The sequence below is a fragment of the Aquarana catesbeiana genome, linkage group LG09 (genome assembly GCF_042186555.1).
Source record: "Aquarana catesbeiana isolate 2022-GZ linkage group LG09, ASM4218655v1, whole genome shotgun sequence".
Lineage (NCBI taxonomy): Eukaryota > Metazoa > Chordata > Amphibia > Anura > Ranidae > Aquarana > Aquarana catesbeiana.
In genome coordinates this window covers 283,952,653-283,979,252 of record NC_133332.1, presented here as the reverse complement: position 1 = coordinate 283,979,252, position 26,600 = coordinate 283,952,653, and the positions used below count along the sequence as shown (strand labels likewise).

General features: G+C 43.3%; 1 protein-coding gene across 1 annotated transcript in view; it reads left to right on the top strand.

Moving 5' to 3' along the window:
* Positions 1 to 26,600, top strand: part of ADGRD2 (adhesion G protein-coupled receptor D2) — a 1,056,485-nt gene that overhangs the window by 102,940 nt on the left and 926,945 nt on the right. Inside the window, exons 6-7 of the mRNA XM_073600363.1 lie at positions 23,832 to 23,930; positions 25,418 to 25,506. Of these exons, the coding sequence (XP_073456464.1) occupies positions 23,832 to 23,930; positions 25,418 to 25,506 (188 nt within the window). The remainder of the gene's footprint in view (positions 1 to 23,831; positions 23,931 to 25,417; positions 25,507 to 26,600) is intronic.

Genomic DNA, 26,600 nt, shown 5'->3' with positions numbered 1-26,600 from the left:
CTTTTTGAAAGCCCAAAACATCGATCATGTCCTTCATTTCCTGTTTTGCTGACCCCATTCTGGGCCTTCTCTTTTTTTTTTTGGCTGAACATATATGGCTGTTTAACATAATTTAAAAAAGGAGGGCTGTTTCTAGAAAATACATACAAAATCCACAAAAAAATAAAACTTGATTTAAAAAAAAACAAAAAAAAGATAAAACTTGATTTTAAAAAAACCAAAAAAAAAAAAAAACTTGATTTAAAAAAAAAAAAAAAAAAGATAAAACTTGATTTTAAAAAAACCAAAAAAAAAAAAAAAAACCTTGATTTAAAAAAAAAACAATAAAAAGATAAAACTTGATTTTAAAAAAAACAAAAAAAAAAATATTGATTTAAAAAAAAAAAAAAAAAAAAATTAAAAAACTTGATTTTCCAAAAAACCAAAAAAAAAAAAAAATAAAAAAAAGCCTGTTTGCGAAAATCAAAAAGGCAAAAACATTTTTTTGTGGATTATGTAGAAATATTTAAATATAATAATATTTTTGCTAATTATTAAGATATCATTATATTTTTGTCTATGAACATTTTCTACTAAATGCATAACTGAATACATAACAACGATTAATAAAAACATCTCCTTATAGGAATTAAATAAATGTGTGGTTTGTTATTTCAATGCTCAGTATCAGTTTGGTTATAATTGTAAAAAAGTTGTTTACAGTGGCAATGGAGCTTATTTAGACATTTAAAAGGAAAATACAGTTGGCACTACAACTGCTCGACCATAACCTAGGAGAAAGCCCAAAAGAAAGGCAAGCAATAAATATAATTCCAGATTTCATCAATATTTTTTTTATTTTAAAAAATTAAATATCCTGGCCCATTGCAATGGCCCCCCTACCCATAAAATAATTAACATATTGCTGTCTAACTTGACGGGCACTTTGGGGGGCCAAGCCAGTACGGACAGTATCCAGGCCCGTAAGGTTGTCATCTATAAGTCCGGCCTCAGGCCCAACTGTTCCTATATAATTTACAGAATGTTTGTGTAAAAAGTTGTGCAGAATGCAGCACGATAAAATGATAAAATTAAGTTTGTATTCCGCCAAATTAATGGATGTTTGAAACAGGCGGAACCGGCTGGCCAGAATTCCAAACGCATTCTCAACCACTCTTCTAGCTCTGGCCAGCCGGAAATTAAAAACCCTCCTCTCCGGGGTGAGGGTTCTTTGGGGGAATGGCCTCATGAGGTGCTTGCTGAGAGCGAAGGCTTCATCGGCAATGAAGACAAAGGGGAGTCCTTCCACGTTATCCGCATCAGGTGGCAATCCCACGCCACCACTCTGGAGACGCTGGCAGAACTCCGTCTGGGCAAATACTCCTCCATCCGACATCCGGCCATTCTTCCCCACGTCCACATATAAAAATTCATAGTGTGCCGACACCACCGCCATTAAAACAATACTGTGGAACCCCTTATAATTAAAATAGTATGACCCCGAATGGGGTGGTGGCACGATGTGGACATGTTTCCCATCTATAGCCCCTCCACAATTGGGAAAGTCCCAACGGCTGGCAAAATGGGATGCCACAGTCTGCCATTCCTGTGGCGTTGAAGGAAACTGGGGAATCAAACAAGAAAACCAAAATCATTAATTTTGAAGCTAACATTGCAAGAAAATTATACAATTAAAAACATTATTCCCCAGCATCAGTATAACATTAAATAATTTAATTCTTCTGGAATAACTAATATGGAAAGGCACACTTATCAGATTGCTCACCCCCTCTGATGGAACATTGATTACATTTTAGGGGGTTGTGAAATCCCTAAAAAAGATTACTTTTAGGACACGCAGGAATTTAGGGACTAAAAAGGCTACAAGACTGCAGTTGTCGCACTCTGCAGGTGCAGTTGCTAACCAGCTTACAGTAAATGAGGTAAGGTAAAAAGGCATTCATGTTGCAAGGAGTACACAATCACATGCAAGGGCAATTAATGAAAACACTTTGTGGCTTGCATATGATTTGATGATGGAAATCAGCAGAGCTTCTGCTCATTTACTAAAGCACTGGAACAAATGCACTTGTAGAGTGCACATGCATTTTGCAAAGTGCAACATATATTTTCTTTAGACAAATCAACACCACAGAACATTCAAGCAAATTTTTACGAGGGTGGGGGGGTTGGGAAATCAAGCTAATTGCTAATTATCAGCACACTATTTGGAGTGAGTTTAGGGGAGGGGGGGTTGGTAAATCTAGCTAATTGCTAATTATAAGCACACTAAATACACTCAAACAAAATACATTCAAAATGAGTAGACTAGGTGGATATGTTCCCATCATTGCATGCTGGGGAGGTTATTGAAGGAAAATATACATGCATGACAAAAAATAACAGGAAAAAAATCCAGCATGTGTGTGGATAAAAAGGGGACATTCACACTATATTGCAATGATGGTAAGTAGTGTTTGAAGCAAGAAATACATTACATTATCAAAGATTACATAAAAGAACATGTGATGCTAATAAAAGAAAAATATCTTACCTTAATATAGTCCTTCTGCAGGACCTGGATGATGGCAGAACAGGTCTCTGGGATAATGATCCCCAGAGCCTGGGGGGAGATGCCTGTCGAGAACTTGAGGTCCTGCAGGCTTCTCCCTGTCGCCAAGTACCGCAACGTGGCAACTAGCCTCTGCTCCGGAGTGATGGCTTGCCTCATGCAGGTATCCTGCCTGCTGATATAGGGGGTCAGCAAAGCCAACAAACGGTCAAAAACGGGGTCCGTCATCCGGAGAAAGTTCCTGAAATCCTCAGGATTATTCTCACGGATCTCACAGAGCAATGGCATGTGACAGAACTGGTCACGCTGGAGCAACCAATTCTTGGTCCATGAACTCCTCCTCGCCCTGTTCATGGACTGGTCTTGGTCTGAAGAATAAACTACAGCACCAAGCACATACAATGCACGAGCTCGACGACGAGTACGTACAGGTAACATGGCTTCAAAACGGTCGGCTGGTCAGAACGCACTTAACAGAACGCACTGAAGAACAGCAAGGCCTGTGAAGAACGACCTGAAAATCAGGAACGAGCGGACAATAAAACAAAGATTTCTCAATGCCAACTGACCAAACGCACTGAAAAGCAGATACAAACCTCACAAGCACAGACTGAACAACAGTTAAAACGAACTGAAAAATACGAGTCTCACAAGCGCGAATCGTCTCTCACCAAACTTCTACTAACACGAGATAAACACGAGATTAGCAGAAGGAGCCCAAAGGGTGTCGTACGGGCTATTGAACTTCCGTTTTATAGTCTCGTCGGACTTGGTGTACGTCACCGCGTACTAGGCTGTCGTACTTTTGTGTGGTCGTGTGTAGGCAAGTCCGTTCGTTAGAAAGTCTGCCGCAAGTCCGCCGAAGGTACGCCGGAAGTATGTCGGACAGGCTGTCGGACTTTTGTAGCTGAAAAGTCCGACCGTGTGTACGCGGCATAAGACACAGAAGCTTCAAAATCTGTCACTTAAAGTGATGAACCCTGTAGGGTAAGACAGATGATGGGTCAGGCAAATATGGCTGGATCCTTTTTAGAAACAAGACCTAAGGGTGATATTCTGAAATTAGAAAATGAGGGGAAAGAAAAAGGGTCAACAATTCTTCCTTCAGCTAACTCCTTATAAATTTTATCCTTGATGATTTCAGGATGTAAAAAAGTGGAAGGCAGATTTTAACTATAGAACAGCCAGCCCCAGAGAAGCAAGGTACTAAAAACCTTCAGAAAACCCCGCTATGCAAAATGTGAGCCATCCTGTGATCTGGGTATTTGTCTAGCCAAGGGGAAATTTTTTGCCAGCTTCATTGGGGTCCTGGCCCTTGATGTTAGCATCTCGAACTGTGGATGGCTGTGAAGAAGCTGAAATTTTATGGGAACAGCGACTGGCAGGTTGTGATCCATAACAGTAAGGGTATTTGTGCTTATAGTAGCAGTTTGTGAGGAATTTGCACTGCCCTTCATTAAAAGCAAAGCAGAATACTTATGAAAAGGAGTCTGACTGCCTGTAATTGTTCTTGTAGTGGTGAATTTAGGTTTTTACGGTAACATTAAATTTAACCATAAACAAATATCCTTGACTCCCCAGCATAAGGATGGGTGAACAGGTAATTTTTGTCTAACGTTTTCGTGGTAGGAAAACCATGCTGTTTCACCAAAATAACCCAAAGGAATGAGCTCTACATGGGAGAGCCTCTTTAAGACATGTTTCTGATACCGTAGATTTATTTCTAATTAATATTGGCAGTGGAGAAATAGAGGAAAGAGCAGGTTTAGACTGGAAAACAGATCTGTCTTTATCCAATGTTCATCAGAATATCATTCATGTTGTAATTTTGCTCTATAGAACCATGCCATACTGTAGAAACATTTTGGAAATTTTGGAAAGTTTGCCCACATTGGGGAGCAATCACAGTGACAGCACCATCAAAATGTGCCCCTGAAACTGATAAATCTATAAAAGGCTCATGGAAAGTACCAGTGCTCAGCGTCCCTGAAAATTTTTGAAAAGCACCAGGAGTTTGTGTCCCTTTGAAGTTAAGAATACTGGCTAAATAGGGAAACAATCATACTTAATTAATTAATCTTGGATAAAGATTATTTCTCATGAAGAGCCTGCTGTGTTGTTACTGCTGCCAGGCTGAGGGGAAACCTCCCTCTTCTGCCTTTTCTTACACCTGTTTGGCTGGAGGTGTGGACCGTGCATGTCCCAAGTCAGGTCCGCCATCTTTGCTGTGTCTTCTTCCTGCACCTGCCTACAGGGAGCCGCAGCATCTGGGGCCTCTTCCAGACAGAGCCTTAGCCACTCCTCTCCTTCGGACTATTCAGCCTTTTCTATGAGGCAACAAAGAAGGCTCTCCCACTCTCCTTGTGAACGGTGCTTCATCTTCTCGGCAGCCACTGTCTACTCTTTCTCCACAGGGCGACACCCGAGCCCAGGTAAAAGCCAGCTTTATATGCTCCAAAAGCACGGGCTGCAGCTGCCTGCCAAAAGACACTAATCAAGCTTCTGTTGCTGGACAAGGGGAACCACTGCTGTAGCCAATAGCTACCTGTAAAATAAAACAGGACAAAGGGAGAAACACCTGATCCCTTTGAGCTATTCTAGCTAATCCCAGATATTTAGCTATCCTGCTAAATGCTAGGCACCCTGACATTGTGTAGTTCATGGCTGTATTCCCTAAAGTGATTGTAAAGTCAGAAGGTTTTTTATGTTAATGCATTCTATGCATTAACATAAAAAGCCTTCTGTGTGCATCAGCCCCCCTAATACTTACCTGAGGTCCCTCTAGATCCAGCAATGTTGCAGGATTGTCTCGGCTGCCCGGGACTCCCCTCCTCATTGGCTGAGACAGCAGTGCGGCTCCATTGGCTCTCGTTGCTGTCAAGCAAAGTCAGCCAGCCTCGACTGCCCCCGGTAAGTTGTAGGGGCACTCAGCAGGGGGGGGCAGGAGAGCCGAAGAGGGACCCGAGAAGAGAAGGATCTGGGCTGCTCTGTGCAAAACCATTACACAGGCCAGGTAAGTATAACATTTTTGTTATTTTTAACTAAGAAAAAACAAGACTTTACAATCACTCTAATGCCCCGTACACACGGTCAGACTTTGTTCGGACATTCCGACAACAAAATCCTAGGATTTTTTCCGACGGATGTTGGCTCAAACTTGTTTTGCCTACACACGGTCGCACAAAGTTGTCGGAATTTCCGATTGCCAACAACGCGGTGACGTACACCACGTACGACGAGACTAGAAAAGGCCGGTTCAGAACCAAGCGCGGCACCCTTTGGGCTCCTTTTGCTAATCTCGTGTTAGTAAAAGTTTGGTGAGAGACGATTCGCGCTTTTTCAGACTCGTGGCTTTCAGATCGTTTTCTGACGTTCAGTTTGTGCTTGTGGGTTTGTATCTGCTCTTCAGTGCGTGCAGTCAGTTCGTATCGGAGTTTTCTGTGTGATCTTGCCTGCTCGTTGCTGTTTTTCAGGTCGCTCTTCACAGGCCTTGCTGTTCTTCAGTGCGTTCTGTTACTTCGTTCTGAGCAGCCGACCGTTTTCTAGCCATGTTTCGTATGCGTACTCCTCGTAGAGTTCGTGCTGTGCGGGGGCTTGGTGTTGGGGTCCTGACCTTGACACAAGTCCAGTCCATGAACAGGGTGGGGAGGTGTTCATGGACCAAGAATTGGTTGCTTCAGCGTGACCAGTTCTCTCATATGCCTTTGCTCCGTGAGATCCGTGAGAATAATCCTGATGATTTCAGGAACTTTCTCCGGATGACGGATCCCGTGTTTCACCGTCTGTTGGCTTCGCTGACCCCCTATATTAGCAGGCAGGATACCTGCATGAGGCAAGCCATCACTCCGGAGCAGAGGTTGGTCGCTACCTTGCGGTACTTGGCCACAGGGAGAAGTCTGCAGGACTTGAAGTTCTCGACAGGCATCTCCCCCCAGGCTCTGGGGATCATTATCCCAGAGACCTGTTCTGCCATCATACAGGTCCTGCAGAAGGAGTATATGAAGGTAAGATTTTTATCCTTTAATATCACATTTTATTGTATTGAATGTTTGCTAATATATTGTATTTCTTTCCTCATTCCCTAATTACCATGATTGTAATATGCTGTGAATGTCCCCTTTGTTCTCATGCATGCTGGATTTTTATGTAATTATTATTTTAGGTCCTTCATACATATTTGCCCTTCAATAACCTCTCCAGCATGGTGTCTCCTGCCCTATATTCACCTCATGTAGTCAATTAACAATGTATTTTATCAGCTCCATAGTAGTGCTTTACCCCAAACACCCCCTAAAATGTTTGGAAATGTTATTTTTGATTTAAATTCAGGCAGAGGGCCAGAGGCTTTTTTTTGTGGTGTCCCCAAATTTTTTGTAACCCTCCCTCCCCCCAACTGCTAAGTCAGCTGATCCCAATTCTCTATCCTCAATCATCTATCTGCTGACTTTGCCAAACCCATACACACTATACCCATCTCTTTACTGGTCAGATTAATGGATGAATTCCCCAAAGCATGTAGTGCAAGGGCCTACCTGTATAATTTCCAATGGTACTGTTTAAAGTTCTTGTATCCTATTATGATCTTGATAGGTAATAGCAGAATGTCCAAATGTGCTCAAATGTGTAGTGTGTATTTATATCTTTGTATTATGACACTTCTTACCTGTCCAGTGGGCTGCCAATAGTGTAACTAAGGAGGGGCTGTTCCAAGTAATACCCTGTATTTAGGCATTCATCTCTCAATGAAGTGAAGAGGGTTACCTGTACAAGAGTTCCCCCCCCCCTATAATGTTAGAAATGGCCCATGAGAGGGGGGGGAGGGGGAATATGATAGGTGTACCTTATACTTTGTTGTTGTAAAATTCCCCTTAATAAATGCTATCTGGAGGTTGACCCATAATGTTTGTGTCTAATCTGCTTGCCATGTTTCTGTGAAAAAATAGTAATGTTTATTGTTTTTTCCTCAACAGTTTCCTTCTACGCCACAGGAATGGCAGACTGTGGCCTCCCACTTTGCCCAGCGGTGGGACTTTCCTAACTGCGGAGGGGCAATTGATGGGAAACACGTCCACATTGTCCCACCACCCAACTCGGGGTCGTACTATTATAATTACAAGGGGTTTAATAGTATAGTGATGTTGGCGGTGGTGTCGGCTAATTACGACTTCTTGTATGTGGACGTGGGGAAGAATGGCCGGATGTCCGATGGTGGAGTGATCGCCCAGACGGAGTTCTACAGGCGTCTCCAGAATGGCAGCTTGGACTTGCCACCTCCAGGGGACAATGTTGAAGGTCTCCCATTTGTGTTCGTTGCTGATGAAGCGTTTGCGCTGGGGGACCACCTGATGCGGCCATTCCCGATGAGGACCCTCACCCCGGAAACAGAGGGTTTTTAATTACCGGCTGGCCAGAGCCCGAAGAGTGGTGGAGAACACATTTGGAATCCTGGCCAGTCGGTTCCGACTATTTCTGACACCCATCCATATGGCGGAGTATAAACTGAACCATATTATACTGGCGTGCTGTGTTCTCCATAATTTTTTAAGAAAACATTCAGCCAACTATGCTGGCTCAGTTGGGCCTGAGGCCGGAATACCAAATACATCAACAATGACGGCGCTTGAAAGCGGCCATCCTGGCTTGCCCTCCCTGAGTGCCCGTGATGTCCGGTTACGATACCTGGAGTTCTTTGCGGGTAGGGGGGCTATCAATATGCCAGACAATCTGTGACACCTTTTTCAAATAAAAAACAACCAAAAGCAATTCTTGGTGGACATTTACTGCTTGTGTTTGTTTGAGCTGACCCTGACAGAAATGTATTGAGTGCAGAAAATGTCGTGATTGGGTAACCTTATAAAGAATAGTGTTGGCTGGTACTTCCTAAATGCAAAAACACATTTCACTACAAGTGCACTTGCAACTGCACTGAACCTGCACTTGTAGTGCAAAGTGTATTTGCCCTTAGGAAATAACCCCCATTTTTGCATAAAACAGCAATTACATCACCCCAAAAGTGTTGTAGTGTTGAGACAATAATCCACACATTCTTGAGTAAGGCACTTTTTTTATACCTGCACAATCACATGTGCATTTACCAAAGGTTTTTAAAACAAAACAACATGTTTGTTGTATAACAATTTTTGGGGGGGGCATTATCAAAAATCGAAATATCCATTTCAGATAAAACAGGCCTGTGTAAAACCAACAAGAAAGCCAAAAAACTTGAACTTACAAAGTTCACATTAGGTAAAACCTGAAGGCTATATCAGACATGAGTATTTAGGAACTGTGTTTGATATAGCGTTCAGATGGGGGGAAATCACCCCTGGAAAAGCCAAATTTGGAAGATGCACACCAATTTACGAATGCCAACATGTGCTATCTGCCATCAGGGGGGATCAAGGGACGTGTTTTGGGGGAGCAAGCCCTTCCTCAACGCTACTTTATAATTGAGGAAGGGGTTGCACCCCCAAGACGCGTCCATTGATCTCCCGTGATGGCAGATAGCACATGTTGGCACACTGTGTGCATCCTCCAAATTTGGCTTTTCGAAACATTGTAAAAATTTTAGTAAGATAAAACAGGTGATTTTGTGGGGTTTAAATTCGCCCCAAAACATCAATGATGTTATTATTTTTTTAATAACATCACTGATTTGTTGCTGGATGTTTTGCAATTGGAGATTACACCCCATGATCTCCCCGATGAGTATCTGGGCACTTTCAGATGTAAAGCGTTCTGGATCCTGATCACCTAAAAAGAGATAAAGAACAAAAAAAACAGGTCTCAAAAATCTGCCAACATCCATCTCTTACCTGAGCCTGTGGTCGCAGACACTCACCTGTTGTGGTGCCAATCTACACCACATCTTCTTCCTCCTGCTCAGCTTCTTGTGTTGGTATTTCCCCTTCTTCCAGAGGGGGGGGTCTCTGGTCTCCTGGGATGAGGGGTGTCCGAGTCTTTTCTCCCCTATGTAAAACAAAAATGGTATAATTAGCACACAGATATTTGATGACAGAACTAGAAATAGGAAACATTGCTCGTAAGTGGGGTACAATTGTCTATTTTAGCCGAGTTCCAAGATGTATATTTTTTATTGCCCTGTGTCAAGCTGCAATACTTTACCTGTTTGGTACAAGCTTCACACATGTAACCCCCCCTATAGTATACACTGGAGCACCTGTGTGCCCCCCTAATAAAAATGGTGTTCTTGTGTCCCACACTAGTGCTCCAGTGTCCAGATGTGAAAACAGCTGCTCAGTGTCCTCTCCTTACACACAATCTAGTTGGCATTTCATTCTAGTAACAAACCCATCTACACAAACAAATATTTGGCATCCAAGTAGGCCCAAAAAAAATGTGGGAAAATGCATATGGCCTAAACAATGGTGTTCTAGAGGCCGAAAGAAAAATGTTTGATACGAACTAATAATGGGCCCATGAACATTAAAGTTGACCTTTTTAAACGTTACAATTACTAAAAGCATATGGAGCAGAACGAACGGAATAAAGACAGAAAGAATATGAACACAGCACAACTACTTACTTTTTTGCAGCACTCTCCGGATCTTTCGGTACTGCTCTGGCTCTCTCAACTTCAGGTCCGACCACCGCTTCCTGAGCTGATCTTTAGACCTTCGTACCCCGAAATTCCGCTCAAGACTCCTGGCCACTTTACCAATGATTTTGGCCTTTCTGATGTTGGGGTTGGGGTAAGGCCCATATTTTCCGTCATAGTCGGACTTCTTCATGATGTCGACCATCTCCAACATCTCCCCAAACGACATATTTGTGGCCTTAAAACGTCTCCTTCTGGATCGGGACGTGCCTGGTCTCTGGCTTTCCTCCTCCTCCTCCTCGTTGTTAGAATTATTATTATCACGCACCTGTTGTAACTCCGCCATCATGCTCTTCCCCCACTGCGCCGAACGAAAAGGGGCGGGGAATAGACTAGAAAGAACGTCAGGGGCGGGCGGAGTTACACGCATGCGCAGTGTGTATAAAGCGTAACACGCGTGCGTATTACGTACGATCTGTGAGCGGAGGAAGGAGCATTGGACGCGCCGATCGTAAGAACGAAGGTAAGAGACAAACTTGGGCCTATACTGCTTCTAGATTGAGGCCTATATTGTAACAAGATTAGGAGAGTTTGGTCTGACATTAGGCTTTGTCTTGTGTTGTGTCTTGCAGTGAACATGGATATCTTAATGAGAGATACTGACTTCATGTCACTATTCATTGATATGCTAAGGGAGCTGCCCTGTCTGTGGGAGATTACCCACACCCATTTCAAGAACCAAGCAAAGAGGAAGGCAGCACTGGAGCAATTGTGTGAAATTGTGAAGCAGGTGATCCCCACGGCAGACATCACTTATTTAAAGATTTTCATTGGTGGCCTGAGGAGCACATATCTGAGGGAGCGCAATAAAGTCCTTGATTCGCAGAGATCCGGAGCAGCAGGTGACATCTATGTTCCCAGGATGTTGTACTACGACAGGCTGCATTTTCTGGCAGGCCAGACCGAACCCAGGTCATCCCTCTCCAGTCTTCCTTCCACGCTTCCTTCCCCCCCGGCTGAGGCTTCTGACGCCCAACCTGGGCCTTCCAGGCCGCATGTGGAGGAGCCCAGATTGAGCCAGGTATAGCATTCCTCTAAATATTTCTGCTTGTCCAATCAATGATGTTACCTAGATGTTAGTTGGGAGTACTAATTTAGGATTGTGATTGATGATGCCAAAACTAAAACCATGTCAATTTTTCATACACAGGGAAGTCTCAGCCAGGAGGTGGCCGGGCCGAGCCGGCTGGCTGATATCAAGGTCCCTCCACCACACCTGAAAACAGAAAGTGGCAGTAGGACGAGTGCCCTAGAGGAGGCGGCTATCAGATTCTTTTGGAGGGCTACAGAGGTCCTGGGAGCACCACACACCAGGCAGGAGAACATTGCTGCATTCATAGCATATAAAATGCAGAGGATGGAGGAAGGCCAAAAAGCCATGTGTCAGGCCCTCATATCAGAGGCTCTGGAGAAAGGTGTGAGGGGCCAAATTACACCTCACACACAGCTTTGGGATGGTCCTCCTTCTCCTCCTGCAGGTCCTCCTCCTCCCTCTCCTCCCTCTCCTCCAGGTCCTCCCAGTCCTCCTCCAGGTCCTCCCAGTCCTCCTCCAGGTCCTCCCAGTCCTCCTCCTCCTCCTCCTCCTCCAGGTCCTACTCCTCCTCCTGCCACATCTCCAACTGCACAGCCACAGCCCGGAAGGAAGTGTGAAAGGAAGACCAGAGAGTGATTGCCCTGGATCCAGTCTGGTCGGCCAAAAGATGCAGCCTCTTGTGGTACCACAGCCTGGGGACACAGATGTCATCTGCTGCTATCCGAGTCTCTGTGAATCCCGGACCAGACTGCCCTCCCTTACATATGGACTCCTCAGACCACCAATTTTGATGTTTAAGAATTGATGTCTGCCGTGGGGGTCCCAGGCTTCACTAATTTCTGCTGTTGATCCAGTGTTGCCTTCCTCTTTGTTTGGTTATGATCCCTTAATAAAGGATTTTTGTTTTGAATTATACTCTCCTATGTGTTTTACTTCAAAAATGACAGTTTGTTTGTGAGGATTCAGGTACATTTCTAATATAAAATGTGAAATGAACAAGGGTCACCAACAACAAACAATCTCCTTGAGATTAAATAATAAAAGATATCAATGGTGTTGGGGTAACTTGACACACAAAAGACACCCAAAAATATTCTGGAGTAAAAATAAAAATAACATTGAACAAAGATCAGCCTTGGAAAAAATCCAAACATTAAAGAAAAAAAAAGGCTTAAAATCAAAAAAAAATTAACATAAAAAATATAAAACTGTCAGATGTGACAACTAATAACAATATATTCAGGGAATCCCACTAAAAAAACACAAATCAAACTTTGTGAGAAGTGTGTGTGAATATGAGCAGCAAAACTACTTAATTCTTGTCACATTATAAAGAAGAAGAGAGTGCGCTGTATTAAACCATTTTTTACATTGCAGCATGACGAAAGTGCTGTATCCATTGCGAACGCTAAGTTTACCAGAACGAGCTGTCCCGTGTCGGAATTTCTTCTGAGCATGCGTGGCACTTTGTGCGTCGGAACAGGCCACACACGGTCGGAATTGACGCGATCGGATTTTGTTGTCGGAAAATTTTATCTCCTGCTGTCCAACTTTGTGTGTCGGAAAATCCGATGGAAAATGTCCGATGGCGCCCACACACGGTCGGAATTTCCGACAACACGCTCTGATCGGACATTGTCCATCGGAAAATCCGACCGTGTGTACGGGGCATAAGTGCTGTGTGGGGAGGAGGAGCATCCCATGCTGCCTGTGCCCTCTCTGTGTGCAGTGCAGAGATAGGAAAAGAAGCTCTGTGGCCATGCTCAGCGTCCAGGGTGGGCAGGGGGCGCAACTGAAATCTGGAGGGGAACTGAAATCTCCCCAGCAACCCCCTGGATCTGGCCATCAACCCTATTATATAGTTACATAGTTACATAGTTGGTGAGGTTGAAAAAAGTCCATCAAGTCCAACCCATGTGTGTGATTATATGTCAGTATTACCGTGTATATCCCTGTATGTTGTGGTCGTTCAGGTGCTTATCTAATAGTTTCTTGAAACTATCGATGCCCCCCGCTGAGACCACCACCTGTGAAAGGGAATTCCACATCTTTGCCGCTCTTACAGTAAAGAACCCTGTGGCCACGAGTCTTGTCTGCGAAAAAGTTTTATCCCTATTGTGGGGTCACCAGTACGGTATTTGTATATTGAAATCATGTCCCCTCTCAAGCGTCTTTTCTCCAGAGAGAATAAGTTCAGTGCTCGCAACCTTTCCTCATAACTAATATCCTCCAGACCCTTTATTAGCTTTGTTGCCCTTCTTTATACGCGCTCCATTTCCAATACATCCTTCCTGAGGACTGGTGCCCAGAACTGGACAGCATACTCTAGGTGCCGCCGGAACAGAGTCTTGTAGAGCGGGAGAATCATCGTTTTATCCTTGGAGTTGATCCCCTTTTGAATGCATGCCGATATTCTGTTTGCTTTGTTAGCAGCAGCTTGGCATTGCATTCCATTGCTGAGCCTATCATCTACTAGGACCCCCATGTCCTTTTCCATCCTAGATTCCCCCAGAGGTTCTCCCCCCAGTGTATAGATTGCATTCATATTTTTGCCACCGAAATGCATTATTTTACATTAGTCTACATTGAACCTCATTTGCCATGTAGTTGCCCATCCCATTAATTTGTTCAGATCTTTTTGCAAGGTTTCCACATCCTGCTGAGAAGTTATTGCCCTGCTTATATTAAATAACTATATGTGGCGCTACCTCACCTACAATATAATGATTGATGATCTAAAAAACAATATATTCGCAATAAAAAGAATGATCAATATAGGATCAAAGGGTCAACCTTTGATAAAGTCACGTGTGGTGTGACGCAACGCGTCAGTGAGGAGCCAGGTGCCGCTGCTTCCGGGTACGGCCGAACCCGGAAGCCCTTGTTTTTTACTGTGGAATGCAATACTTTTTCTATGTAAGTTGCTGTATATCTTTTTAAAAAAATAAAACTTTTAATATACTACACCATGGAGCAATCTTTTTCCTTTCCATTATCTATTTAAGGACATCCGAGGATATCTACTCTACAGTTCCACCACTTGTTAGTACATGCCCGATTCAGCCCATTGGGGGCCGCAACTACAGGTGGGAGGCTGGGGGAAACGATCGATGCACTCCGGAACAAGATTGGATTGATATACTGATTATTAGACACTGGTTGCCACAGTGTTTTGCCCACTATACTTACACTTTTTTATCACCTTTAGAAGATCTTTACCGTGCTGCTATTGGGAGCCGCACGCTTTGTTTTTTTGAACTGCACTTTGCATCTGTTTGGACATTTATCCCTCATTATATGTGATATCAGTTCACCCTATTTTTGCACATCCATATTTATATTCATTATTGCACTTGCACTTTATATCACGTGTATATGAATTTTCGGGCTGCTATTAGGAGTCGCACTGCATGGAGTGTTTTTTTCTGAATTGCATATTTATATTTGAATATTAATTTTATGGTAATACGATTAGGAGTTCACATATTTTGTACACTTATCGCATACTATTGCTCTGATTTATATGCACATTGCACTTTTATTAGTGAGTTCATTATATCACTTTGTTGCACGGTATCTACGTTATTGGTGTATACCTGATTATTGCATCCTATATTGATCATTCTTTTTATTTGGGAATATATTGTTTTTTAGATCATCAACCATTATATTGTAGGTGAGGTAGCGGCACATATATTTATTTAATATTTTCCTCGAGTTATGTGAGTATACTTTTTATGTTGGCGGCTCCCTGTGTTAGTTTATGAGTGTGGTTTTTGCGCACTAGTTTTATCTTTTGTTAATTATTGCCCTGCTTAGCTTAGTATCGTCTGCAAATACAGAGATTGAATTATTTACCCCATCCTCCAGGTTGTTTATGAACAAATTAAATAGGATTGGTCCCAGCACAGAACTCTGGGGGACCCCACTACCCACCCCTGACCATTCAGAGTACTCCCTATTTATCTCCACCCTCTGAACTTGCCCTTGTAGCCAGTTTTTAATCCATGTACTCACCCTATGGTCCATGCCAACGGACCTTATTTTGTACAGTAAACATTTATGGGGAACTGTGTCAAATGCTTTTGCATAATCCAGATACACCACGTCTACGGGCCTTTCTTTATCTAGATGGCAACTCACCTCCTCATAAAAGGTTAATAGATTGGTTTGCAAGAACGATTCTTCATGAATCCATGCTGACTACTGCTAATGATACCATTCTCATTACTGAAATCTTGTATATAGTCCCTTATCATCCCCTCCAAGAGTTTACATACTATTGATGTTAGGCTAACTGGTCTGTAATTCCCAGGGATGTATTTTGGGCCCTTTTTAGAGTTGAAAATGTTTTTATTGTTATAAAGCAACAAAAGAAGTAATACAATTGACATAAAATATGACATATTGAGAGAACAACCAGTGAGCAAAATGGCTATCGCCAACAGCTAAGCTGATAGTTATTAAGTAAATTATAACAAAGATAAATCATGTCAAGTATCAAGATGAAAGGTCAGTAAAAAAAAAAAAGAAAAGAAAAAAGGAAATAAGTAGGGAAAAAGAAAGCAGAAAAGGAAAAGGGGGGAAGGGGAGGAAAGAGTAGGGGGAGGGGATTCTGCTGCCTGGGGTTGAGGAGGAAGGACCCCAGATCCTCAGACATGGTCAAGGGATCAGCGGGTATTCAAATTTGTGGGGAAAGCTGTAATCTGGGAGGCAGGAAGCAAGGAAAACAGCGTATCTGAGGAGGAGAAGCGCTGCCAGACCGACCATAATATTGTGAATTTCTCGTAGGTGTCATTGTCAAGCGTCAGCATCTCCTCCATACGCATAATATCATTCATGGTGGAAGTCCAGAGAGACAGTGGGGGGATAGTCGCAGTGTTCCAAAAGAGGGGTATGAGTTGGCGAGCTGCAGACAGGAAGAAACGTAGAAGATTACGCTTTTGAGAAGCTATTGAACCTGGCAGAATAGATAGGAGGGCTATTTCAGGAGTCAAGTGCAGAGGGTCATCGTAAATTTTTTCATAAACCTGGGATACCTGATTCCAGAAGGGCCGGATCTGATCACACTCCCACCAGATATGCAGATACGACCCTGTTGTGAGAGAACAACGCCAACAAATAGGTGAAGTGGAGGGGAAAATTTTCCGTAGAGAGGCGGGGTCCCTATACCACCTCGCCATGACCTTAAAATTTTTTTCTTGTGAGTAGCATGAGATTGAGGACTTATGTGCGAAATGGAACGCAGTTTGCCAATCCGCTATGGAGATGGTCTTTCCCAGGTCTGCCGACCATACTCTTGTGTAGGTGGGTAGGTCTTTCTGTGTAAGAGATTGAATAAGACTGTAGATTTGTGATAGCAAGTGTCTAGGTAGTTCTTGCAGAGAGCTGAGATGTTCAAAGTCAGTCAAGGGGCGATGGACCTGGGAGGAAGTGAAAAGATGTTTAGTAAAGGTGAATGGAAGTGAGCCAGTCTCGATTTCCTGGAGGGATATTTGGTGTTCCATTGTCCGCCCGAACAAAGGAGTGTGCTTGGGGCCATGAGGAGCGGGAGAAAGAACCAACAGAATAAGCCCCTATACCTTGTGGAAAGGCAGGATTATCGAAAAGTGGTGATAAGGGAGATGGGTCCGAATATAGGATCCCACATAGACCTCTCTTATACCAAAGTACAAGGGCAGATGTAGTGAGGGGTGATGAATCAGCCAAAACTGATAAGTTACGTTTATAGCCCCAAAGTAAAGCCCTAAGGTCAACGGGGGACATATCCTGTTCAACCATAACCAAAGTTTTTGGGAAGGTCGTGGGAACCAATCAAGGATACGTGCCATTAATGTGGCTTTGTAATAAAGCTCAAAGTCAGGTAGACCAGTACCTCCTTGCAATTTTGGCTGGGTGAGTAACTTAAATTTGATTCTAGATAATCCTTTATTCCACAGAAAGTGAATGGAAAGAGAACGCAGAGTAGAGAAAAAGGATTTGGGTATTACGGTCGGAATGGTCTGAAATAGGTAGAGCAATTTAGGTAAAGTGTCCATCTTAAGGGTGTTTATGCGTCCAAACCAGGGTATGGGTTTGTTCCCCCAAGAGACAAGATCTTTATGGAGTCGGGAGAGGAGGGGGATGTAGTTCAATGTAAAGAGGAGTGAAAGGTTAGCCGGTATGGTTACGCTTAGGTACTTAATGCCCTTGGTCTGCCAATGAAAAGTATAGTTGGATTTGAGAGAGGACAGAGTGGAAGCAGGGAGAGAGATATTAAGCGCCTCAGTCTTGGAGATATTGAGTTTAAAATTACTCAGACTTCCGAAGCGTTGGAATTCCGAGAGCAAGGAGGGGAGTGTAATATGTGGTTGGCGTGCGTAAATGAGTAAATCATCAGCGTATAGTGCAAGCTTATGGTGTGCGGATGGCGTGCGGATGCCTTGTATGGAATCGTTTTGGCGAATGGCACATGCTAGATGTTCCATTACTATAACAGAAAGAAGGGGTGAAAGGGGGCATCCCTGGCGAGTCCCGTTGGAGATATCAAATGCTGCTGAAGAAGTACCGTTAACCAGGACCGAAGCAGAGGGATGGGAATAGAGTGACATAATTTTGGAGATGAAAGGGGATCCCAACCCGATTTGCTCAAGGGAAAGTTTTAGGAAATGCCAATTAACCCGATCGAAAGCCTTCTCGGCATCAAAGGAGAGAAGGCAAATCTGTTGATGGTGGCGTTGGGCATAGGGGATGAGGTTAATAGTTTTGGTGGTGTTGTCTCGTGCCTCTCTACCCGGGACGAAGCCCACCTGGTCTCTATGTATGATCCCAGGGAGAGAGGGGGAGAGACGATTAGCAAGGATTTTTGCAAAGAGCTTAAGGTCAATGTTTAAAAGCAATATCGGGCAATAACTGCTGCATTGAGAAGGGTCCATATTGGGTTTCGGTAAAATGGAGACATTGGCTGAAAGGAGTGCTTTGGAAGGGAGAGTGGTGTCATCTATGGAATTAAAGGCCTTAGTGAGAAACGGTACCAACAATGGTGCAAAGGTTTTGTAAAACCTCGGGGAGTAGCCATCAGGGCCTGGGCATTTACCCGGTTTTAATTCCTTGATGGCGCCTAGAAACTCCGGTTCCAACAGGGGGCCATCCAAGTCCGCGGACACCTGGGGGTCAATCACAGGTAGCACCGTTTCCAATATGTAGGTCTGCATTGGGTCTTGGGATGGGGGCAGAGAACTAGGCGGGGAGGTTTGCGGAAGGTTATATAACTGGGCATAATAGTCTTTAAATGTGGTGGATATGTCTTTGCAACTGAAAACTTTAGTCTGGTCTGGTTTAGTGATGAAGGGGATAGGAAGACGTGGAGCCCTGGGATGGATAACCCGTACCAAATGATGACCGCATTTATTGGCTATAGAGTAGTAAGATTTTCGGGCACGATCCCTAGCTATGAGAGAGTGTGAATCTAATAATTGGAGTAAATCCCGACGGGAGTTGGAAAGGGCCACAAAAGTGGAGGGGTCTAGATTTAATTTGTGTAGGGATTCCAGATCCGAAATGTTGGTCAGGAGGCGCCGGATATCGTCAGACCTAATTTTTTTCAAGCGAGAACCATTTTGAATCAGGACGCCCCTGACCACACACTTCAGAGCCTCCCATTGGTTGAGTGGGAAGTTGTATCTGCTATGTGGTCAATTCTAAAGTTATGAATTGCTTTAGTAACTTCAGCTATGCATACCGAGTCCCGTAAGAGATTATCATTGAGGCGCCAGGAGTGCCCCCTATGTAACTTTGGGGGTCGGGCAAAAGACAGATACACCGGAGCATGGTCAGACCAGAGGGCATGTCCTAGGGAGGTTTGTAAAGGTGTATCTAAGAGGGATTGGGAAATGAGGAAATAGTCCAGTCTGCTATATGAGTTGTGTGCTATAGAAAAGTATGTGAAATCTCTGTCTGTAGGATGATGTATACGCCACACATACACTAGGTGATAAGAATGTAAAAGAGATTTTATGTGTGAGAGTGAGGTCGTGGACATGGAAGACTTACCAGTAGAGGTGTCGGCAGACGGGGAAAGAGCCACATTGAAGTCGCCTCCAACGATAACACTAGAACCTCCAAAAGGGGTCAATCTGGCGAGAGTGGATGATAGGAAGCGCGCCTGATCTGTGTTCGGGGCGTAGATGTTGGCAACTGTAAAAAGAAAATTATTAAATTTTAATTTGAGAAATATAAAGTGACCATGATCATCAACATATGAGTCAATAACCTCAGGGTGAAAGGACCTATGAAACGCGATCGAAACCCCTTTGGATTTTGCAGCGGGGTTGGTACTATGAAACCAAGTGGTATAGTATCGACTACGCATCATGGGTATGGAATCAGTCCTGAAATGGGTTTCTTGTAAGAAGAGAATATTAGTTTTCTGTTTATGGAAGTGATAGAGGATCTGACTACGTTTCTCCGGGGTATTAAAGCCTCTACAATTGAAAGTAGCTAGATTAAGTGGTGGAGTAGAGGTCATATCAAGGTGGATATAATGGGAAAGGGGAGAAAAAAGAAACAACGAGAGTCCCTTGGGAGACCGCCCCAGCCAGCAGAGGAGGGGAAGGGTAAGGGAAAATGGGAGGGGAGGGGATAGGTGCAAGGAAGGAAACAGAAAAAGATATAAGAGATATATAAGTAGTGCCAGAAAGAAGCAAGAGAGGAGAGAGAAAGAAGGGAGAGAGCGGGGAAAGGAAGAGAGTCCCAGTATCCATAATTGTCAAACCGATATTACAGTCGGACCTGAAAAGATCAGAAGAAGGAGACTGGGACCCTGTTCCTTGCAAATTAAACAATACACTGATTGTAGTAAGATAGACCATAAGGTGGTACTAGTTAATCAAAAATTGAGAAAAATAAAATAAAATACAATACAAAAAACTGTAAAGTATAGAACATCTGTAAACCATGGTACGGTGCCAGGTAGGGGCACCGAGTATTCCTAAGGAGGGGTTAGTGTTTAGCATGGCGAGAGCTCCCGGAGCCCCAGGGTCCACAGGGCCAACAATATTTAAATTAAACTGGGCTGTACTTGTAAGCGTAATAAGCGGAAATAGGTATAGATAATAAAATATCATAATCATAATCACGATGGGGGAAAGCATGGGTTAATACAACATTATAAACAGTTGAGTGTGCCATGAAAGCAATAGTAGGATGCAAACAGGCGCACCAGTCCCTGGGAAAAAGGAAAAGTGGTAGTTCAAGAGTAGCGAGCAGGGACCTCCGGCGTGATGAAACTGGATGAGCAGTGGGATCAGTTTCGCAGCAGGTAAGAACCGCAGCAGTCTCAGAAGGCCAAGGTGAATCTTCCTTACACAGCTTGTGAGCCATTGTGCAATTTTTAGCGGGGGAATCTGGTATCTTCTAAAGCATAAAAACCCCGAACGTGGGTAACAATAAAGTGAAAAAAAAAAAAAAAAAAGGAATTAACATCTTCCAATTGAAGAAAAACCAATAACAGAAACTGCTTGCTGGAAGAGGTGTGGGAGAGTGAAGACCATTAACAGAGGCTCGATGAACGAAAGTCCTCAAGGATCCAAGGTGGTGTAGGAGGCATTCCTGCTCATGTAGAGAAAAAGATAGGTGACCAGCCGGTCTATAAGACATCAATCATCAGGGTCTATGCGGGGTGAAGATCCAGGACGGCGTTTGCGGCTTTGTTTCTGCCACTGCGGGATATACGGCAGGCCTGGTGTAGTTGGAGAGAAGGGCCAATCCGGCAGAGACACCTGTGGCAACTCCAGGGTGCCCAGGAATGCAGGGAGGTCACCCAGCGTGCGGAATGTGGCAGTCTTACCATCATGGTGCACTCGCAGCTGAAAAGGAAAGAGCTATTGGTATTTTATTTGGCGTGATTGGAGAAGCTGTGTGAGAGGCTTCAGGGCCTTCCGCATGGTCAAGGTCAAACGTGAAAGATCAGGTAACAGCATCACGGGAGTGGTATTGAAAAGAATAGAGTCCTGCGTGCTGGCGGCCCGCATGATGGATTCCTTAATGTTGTAGAAGTGCACTCTGCAGAGTGTGTCTCGAACAAATGAGGGGTCAGGATTCCTGGGGCCTGAGGTCCTGTGAACCCGGTCTAGTTCAAGTGGGTTATCTTTGGGCAATTGTAAGAGCTGATTAAAAATGGCCGTCACCGCCACCCTCAAGTCCTTGGGTTCCACTGATTCAGGGATGCCGCATATGCGAATATTATTATGCCTGTTTCTGTTTTCGATGTCATCTTGCTGAAACGCAAGGTGCTGCAGCATGGTTGTGTGAGAGTTAAGTATTTCCTCATGCTTCTGAACAGAGGCATGGAGTGTCTCTGCAGTGGCTTCAATATCCTCAAAACGAACACCAATGTCCCTTTTAAGCTCAGAGATCTCCTGTTTGTAGGTTTTCTCTATGCGGTGTACATACTGTTCAAAATCAACTTTGGTAGGAAGAGACCGCATGTAGCTGTGCAGGGATCTCATCTGGGATTCTAGATTCCATCCATCCTCAGAGCCTATGGATGCAGTGGAACGGCACCTGGAGAGTCTAGGGGGAGAAGCTTGAGACACAGGGGTGATGTGGGATGCCTCGGAGCGGGCCGGGGACGGAGGCGCCGGCGCCATCTTGGATCTCGGCTGGCTCTGGGCCGCGGCCGAAGATCGGGTGAAAAAGCTCCCCAAATCCCCTCCTGGGCGAGATCCCCCCGTTCCCTGCTGGTCCCGGTACTTAGCTTTCCCCATTGGAGTCTTTTAAACAGCCGGATTTGGTTCAGAAACGCCCTGTAGAGCCGAGGTGTCCGGGAGCTGAGGCACAGCACGTCCTCTCACTCCATGCGTCAGGCCACGCCCCCATTTTGGGCCCTTTTTAAATATTGGTGCTACATTGGCTTTTCTCCAATCAGCTGGTACCATTCCAGTCAGTAGACTGTCAGTAAAAATTAGGAACAATGGTCTGGCAATTACTTGACTATGTTTGTTATGTGTTCCTATGCCACATAGCATACCTAAAAACAATATTTTAAAAAATATTTCTTATTTTATTAGCCGTTTCTTAGGAAGTTGTCATGACTAACTGCAAGGATTTCTCAATAGGTTCCGTGTGATCTATCCCAATAGAAAGGCTTAGGGACTGGGTGAGCTCCCTTTTATTAACATATACAGTAATAGAGAAGCGTAGCTGGTAAATATATAAACCTTTGTTAGAACAGACACTGTTGAAATCTAATTTTGTTTACTGAGATGATATCTGCCAGCAACAGTACAGTAATGCCCTGTACACACGGTCGGATATTGATCGGACATTCCGACAACAAAATCCATGGATTTTTTCCGATGGATGTTGGCTCAAACTTGTCTTGCATACACACGGTCGCACAAAGTTGTCGGAAAATCCGATCGCTCTGAATGCGGTGATGTAAAACGCGTACGTCGGGACTATAAACAGGGCAGTAGTCAATAGCTTTCGTCTCTTAATTTATTCTGAGCATGCATGGCACTTTGTGTGTCGGATTTGTGTACACACGATCAGAATTTAATCGATCAGATTTTGTTGTCGGAAAATTTTATATCCTGCTCTCAAACTTTGTGTGTCGGAAATTCCGGCTCTGATGGAGCCCACACACAATCGGAATTTCCGACAACACAATCTGATCGCACTTTTTCTGTTGGAAAATCCGACCGTGTGTACAGGGCAGTAGAGTTAATTATGGCAAACACCGATCTCCAGCCCCCTCATAAACAAAGAGAACTAGTAGGATTTTTCAGTACTGGAGTTTTCAGAAAAGAAAGGCGTCTGAAAAAGGTAAGCTGCAATTTTATTTATTTATTTTTTTCAATTTATGCTTATATAAACATAAAACAGGTGTTATTCCATTTTGGCTGCAAAAGTGGAAATCCACTGGGATCTTAAGGGCACTTTCTCACTTTCACTTGTGCAGTGCATTTATGTGTGTTGTGCCGTGCATTAATATGTGTTGCTTTAAGGCAGTCCATTAATTTTAAATAGACTCCTAATTTACCAGAACAGAAAAAAATGACATGCAGCATGTTCACCACCACAAGGAATGAGAGTGCATTATCATGTGTTGTGTTGAGCTGCAGGGCATTGCATTGGAATGGCTTTGCTTTAGTTCGTTAGGATGTTATTCAAAGTGAAATATAAAAGGACACACAAAAAAATAAAAATATACAAGCAGACAGTATATAAAGTAAAATAAAATAATCAAGCTAACAATATACAAAAATTAAAATAATAGTCAAATACAAAAAAAAATTAAAAAAACATTTTAGTAAGTAAAAATGGAGAGTAATCAAGTAAACTAAACTGCCCTAAATACACCCTCTTTTCACACAACGTTGTTACATACAAACTTACAATATCATTCTTATTATAATTACGGTAATTGATTTGTTAATTAATTAATTAGTGGTTTTATTACTGTGGGCAAATTGGAGTTGGTATAGTGTTGTCTTTGCAAAGATTTGGAGTTGTCTGTGATTTTTTGGGTAGTTGTCTGTGAAAAAACACTTTTATTTGGCAACCCTGCAGCACAAAACTGAAAAGGTGTCCCCAAACATTGTCTTCACTTTTTTATTTTCATATTATCTTTCTTTCTTTCTGCTTAGGATGTTCATTACAATGCAAAGTTCTGCAGAACAGTGATGGTGACACAAATTACAAGCCTTGTACAGAAAAAATACCATTTGTTTGCTACTATACACGAGGTAAGTAATGTCATGATTGATTTTTACACTTCACTTATGTTCTACAATGGGGCAGATACAATATATTAAAATGTAATAAAATAAGCCTGTGTAATGTACTGCATATATAGCCAGTTTAAACCAATGAGAGGATAGCTCTGATTTTTCTTCTGCAAGATCGAAATTGTTTTTATTATTTGCTAGTGATGACAATATTCATGTCTGTTAATTTCCAGAAGCTCAACCACATTGCCAAAATGGACTCACTATTTTAAGAGTGCATATAGGCTTATTTGGTTTTGCCTCTATCAAGGTCCTGTTGCTCTGAACGATTTTGTTTTTACTTTTGCACTTTTATTCTTTGTGCTTTGGTGCTTTGGGCAAAATAAATACATCCAGTTAGGGTTAAAGGCTACATTAGCCTTAACTACTTAAAGCATTTGTCAAGTCCAATTTTTTTATTTTTTGTTATTTAAAGTGGAGGGCCACCCTAATATAAAAAAAGTGCTTCAATATTTTTAAAAAAAATAATCTGCCTCTTCCTATTCCGCGGCGCTTCCTCCTCTTCAGCAAGCGGCCCCATTGCCTTCTGGGACATATGTGTGTCCCAGAAACCAACGGGGCCATTCACAAAGCGCCGCACGACTCGTGCATGCGCAGTAGGAAACTGGCAGTGAAGCCGCAAGGCTCCACTGCCTGTTTCCCTTAGTTAGGATGGCGGCGCCGGCAGCCGATCCGATGGACGGATCGGCCTTGGGGGGCTGACAGGTAAGTGTCCTTATTAAAAGTCAGCAGCTACAGCGTTTGTAGCTGCTGACTTAAAGAAAAAAAACGTCCGGAACACCCCTTTAAGAACATGTTATACTCACCTACTCTATGCAACACCATATAATATTTTGTGGGAGAAGCCTACAAATATCACAGAAAGTTCACAAGTTTTGATCTGTACAAGATCTATTTAAAAGTCCGTACAGAATCAACTTTCTTAGGTAGCTACAGGGTCTCTCCACCTGCTCTTCAGGGACTACAACAGATTTTGATAGCATGTTGTACAGATTTCACTGATGATTCTACGCCATAGTGAGAATTTTCCCACACTGATTTTCCCAGAGCACCCACACCAATTGCCATCTAGGAATACGTCATGTAGGCGCGTAAAGAAGACACGTCCACTCTTAATATTTAAACTACAGTAGATACTACAATTATCTATGTTGTAAATCATTTTTTCCACTGATAATCGTATTAACTTTATAATAATATTTTGCTTTAAATATTTTTCTGTTCAGTTCTTATGCAACTTTCTTTGCCTGTTTACTTATATATATGGAATGACCAACATGGAATAAGTAACATCATAGGGGCAGAATATTTATATTATAAACTTCAGCAAAGATATTTTTTAAAGGGTCTCACTCTCAATGTAAGGGGTTCAAATGGTTTCAATATAAACATGTTATTTTATGATTGCAGATTTTTATTCAAAGAATTCATTTGTTTTTTTTCAGAAACTTATCAACACCTGAGAAATGCCAACAAAAGAAATAAAAACCAAACTTTTGCAAGCAGGGTGAATGTTATTGCAAATCGCACATTGGTAAGTTAATTTCAAATATTATCTGATATTATCTGGCATCTATTAGGAAGTAAAACTATTCCGTTAGCAGAATATTTCCATATGTACATATATGGAAATATGCTGTTTTATCTGTTTAATGTAAAAATACTAAGGAGTGAAACTATTAGGCTTTTTTTTTTTCACAATCAAAGTTTTATTGCAGCTTAACCACTTGCCGACCGCCTCACGCATATATACGTGAGCAGAGCGGCACGGGCAGGCAAAATCACGTACCTGGTACGTGATTGCCTTCCCGCGGGCGGGGGGTCCGATCGGACCCCCCCCCGGTGCCATCGGCGGTCGGCGTTTGGCTGGGAGAGTTGAGAGACGAGGGGGAGACCATCCGATCGTGGCCCCCCCCTCGCGATCGCTCCCAGCCAATGAGAAACATCCCCTGCCTCTGTATAGTACACAGAGGCAGAGGATGTGATGTCATCTCTCCTCGGCTGGCCAGTTTCCGTTCCAGCACCGAGGAGAGAAGACATGTAAGTGCACCAACACACACACAACACAGTAGAACATGCCAGGCACACTAAACACCCCCGATCCCCCCCCGATCGCCCCCCGATCCCCCCCAATCACCCCCCCCCCCCCTGTCACAAACTGACACCAAGCAGGTTTTTTTGTTTTGTTTTGTTTTTTTCCTGATTACTGCATGGTGTCAGTTTGTGACAGTTAGCAGTGGTAGGACAGTTAGTATTAGCCCCCTGTAGGTCTAGGGTACCCCCCTAACCCCCCCTAATAAAGTTTTAACCCCTTGATCACCCCCTGTCACCAGTGTCGCTAAGCGATCATTTTTCTGATCGCTGTATTAGTGTCGCTGGTGACGCTAGTTAGGAACGTAAATATTTAGGTTCGCTGTCAGCGTTTTATAGCGACAGGGACCCCCATATACTACCGAATAAATGTTTTAACCCCTTGATTGCCCCCTAGTTAACCCTTTCACCACTGATCACCGTATAACCGTTACGGGTGACGCAGGTTAGTTCGTTTATTTTTTTTAGTGTCAGGGCACCCGCCGTTTATTACCGAATAAAGGTTTAGCCCCCTGATCGCCCGGCGGTGATATGCGT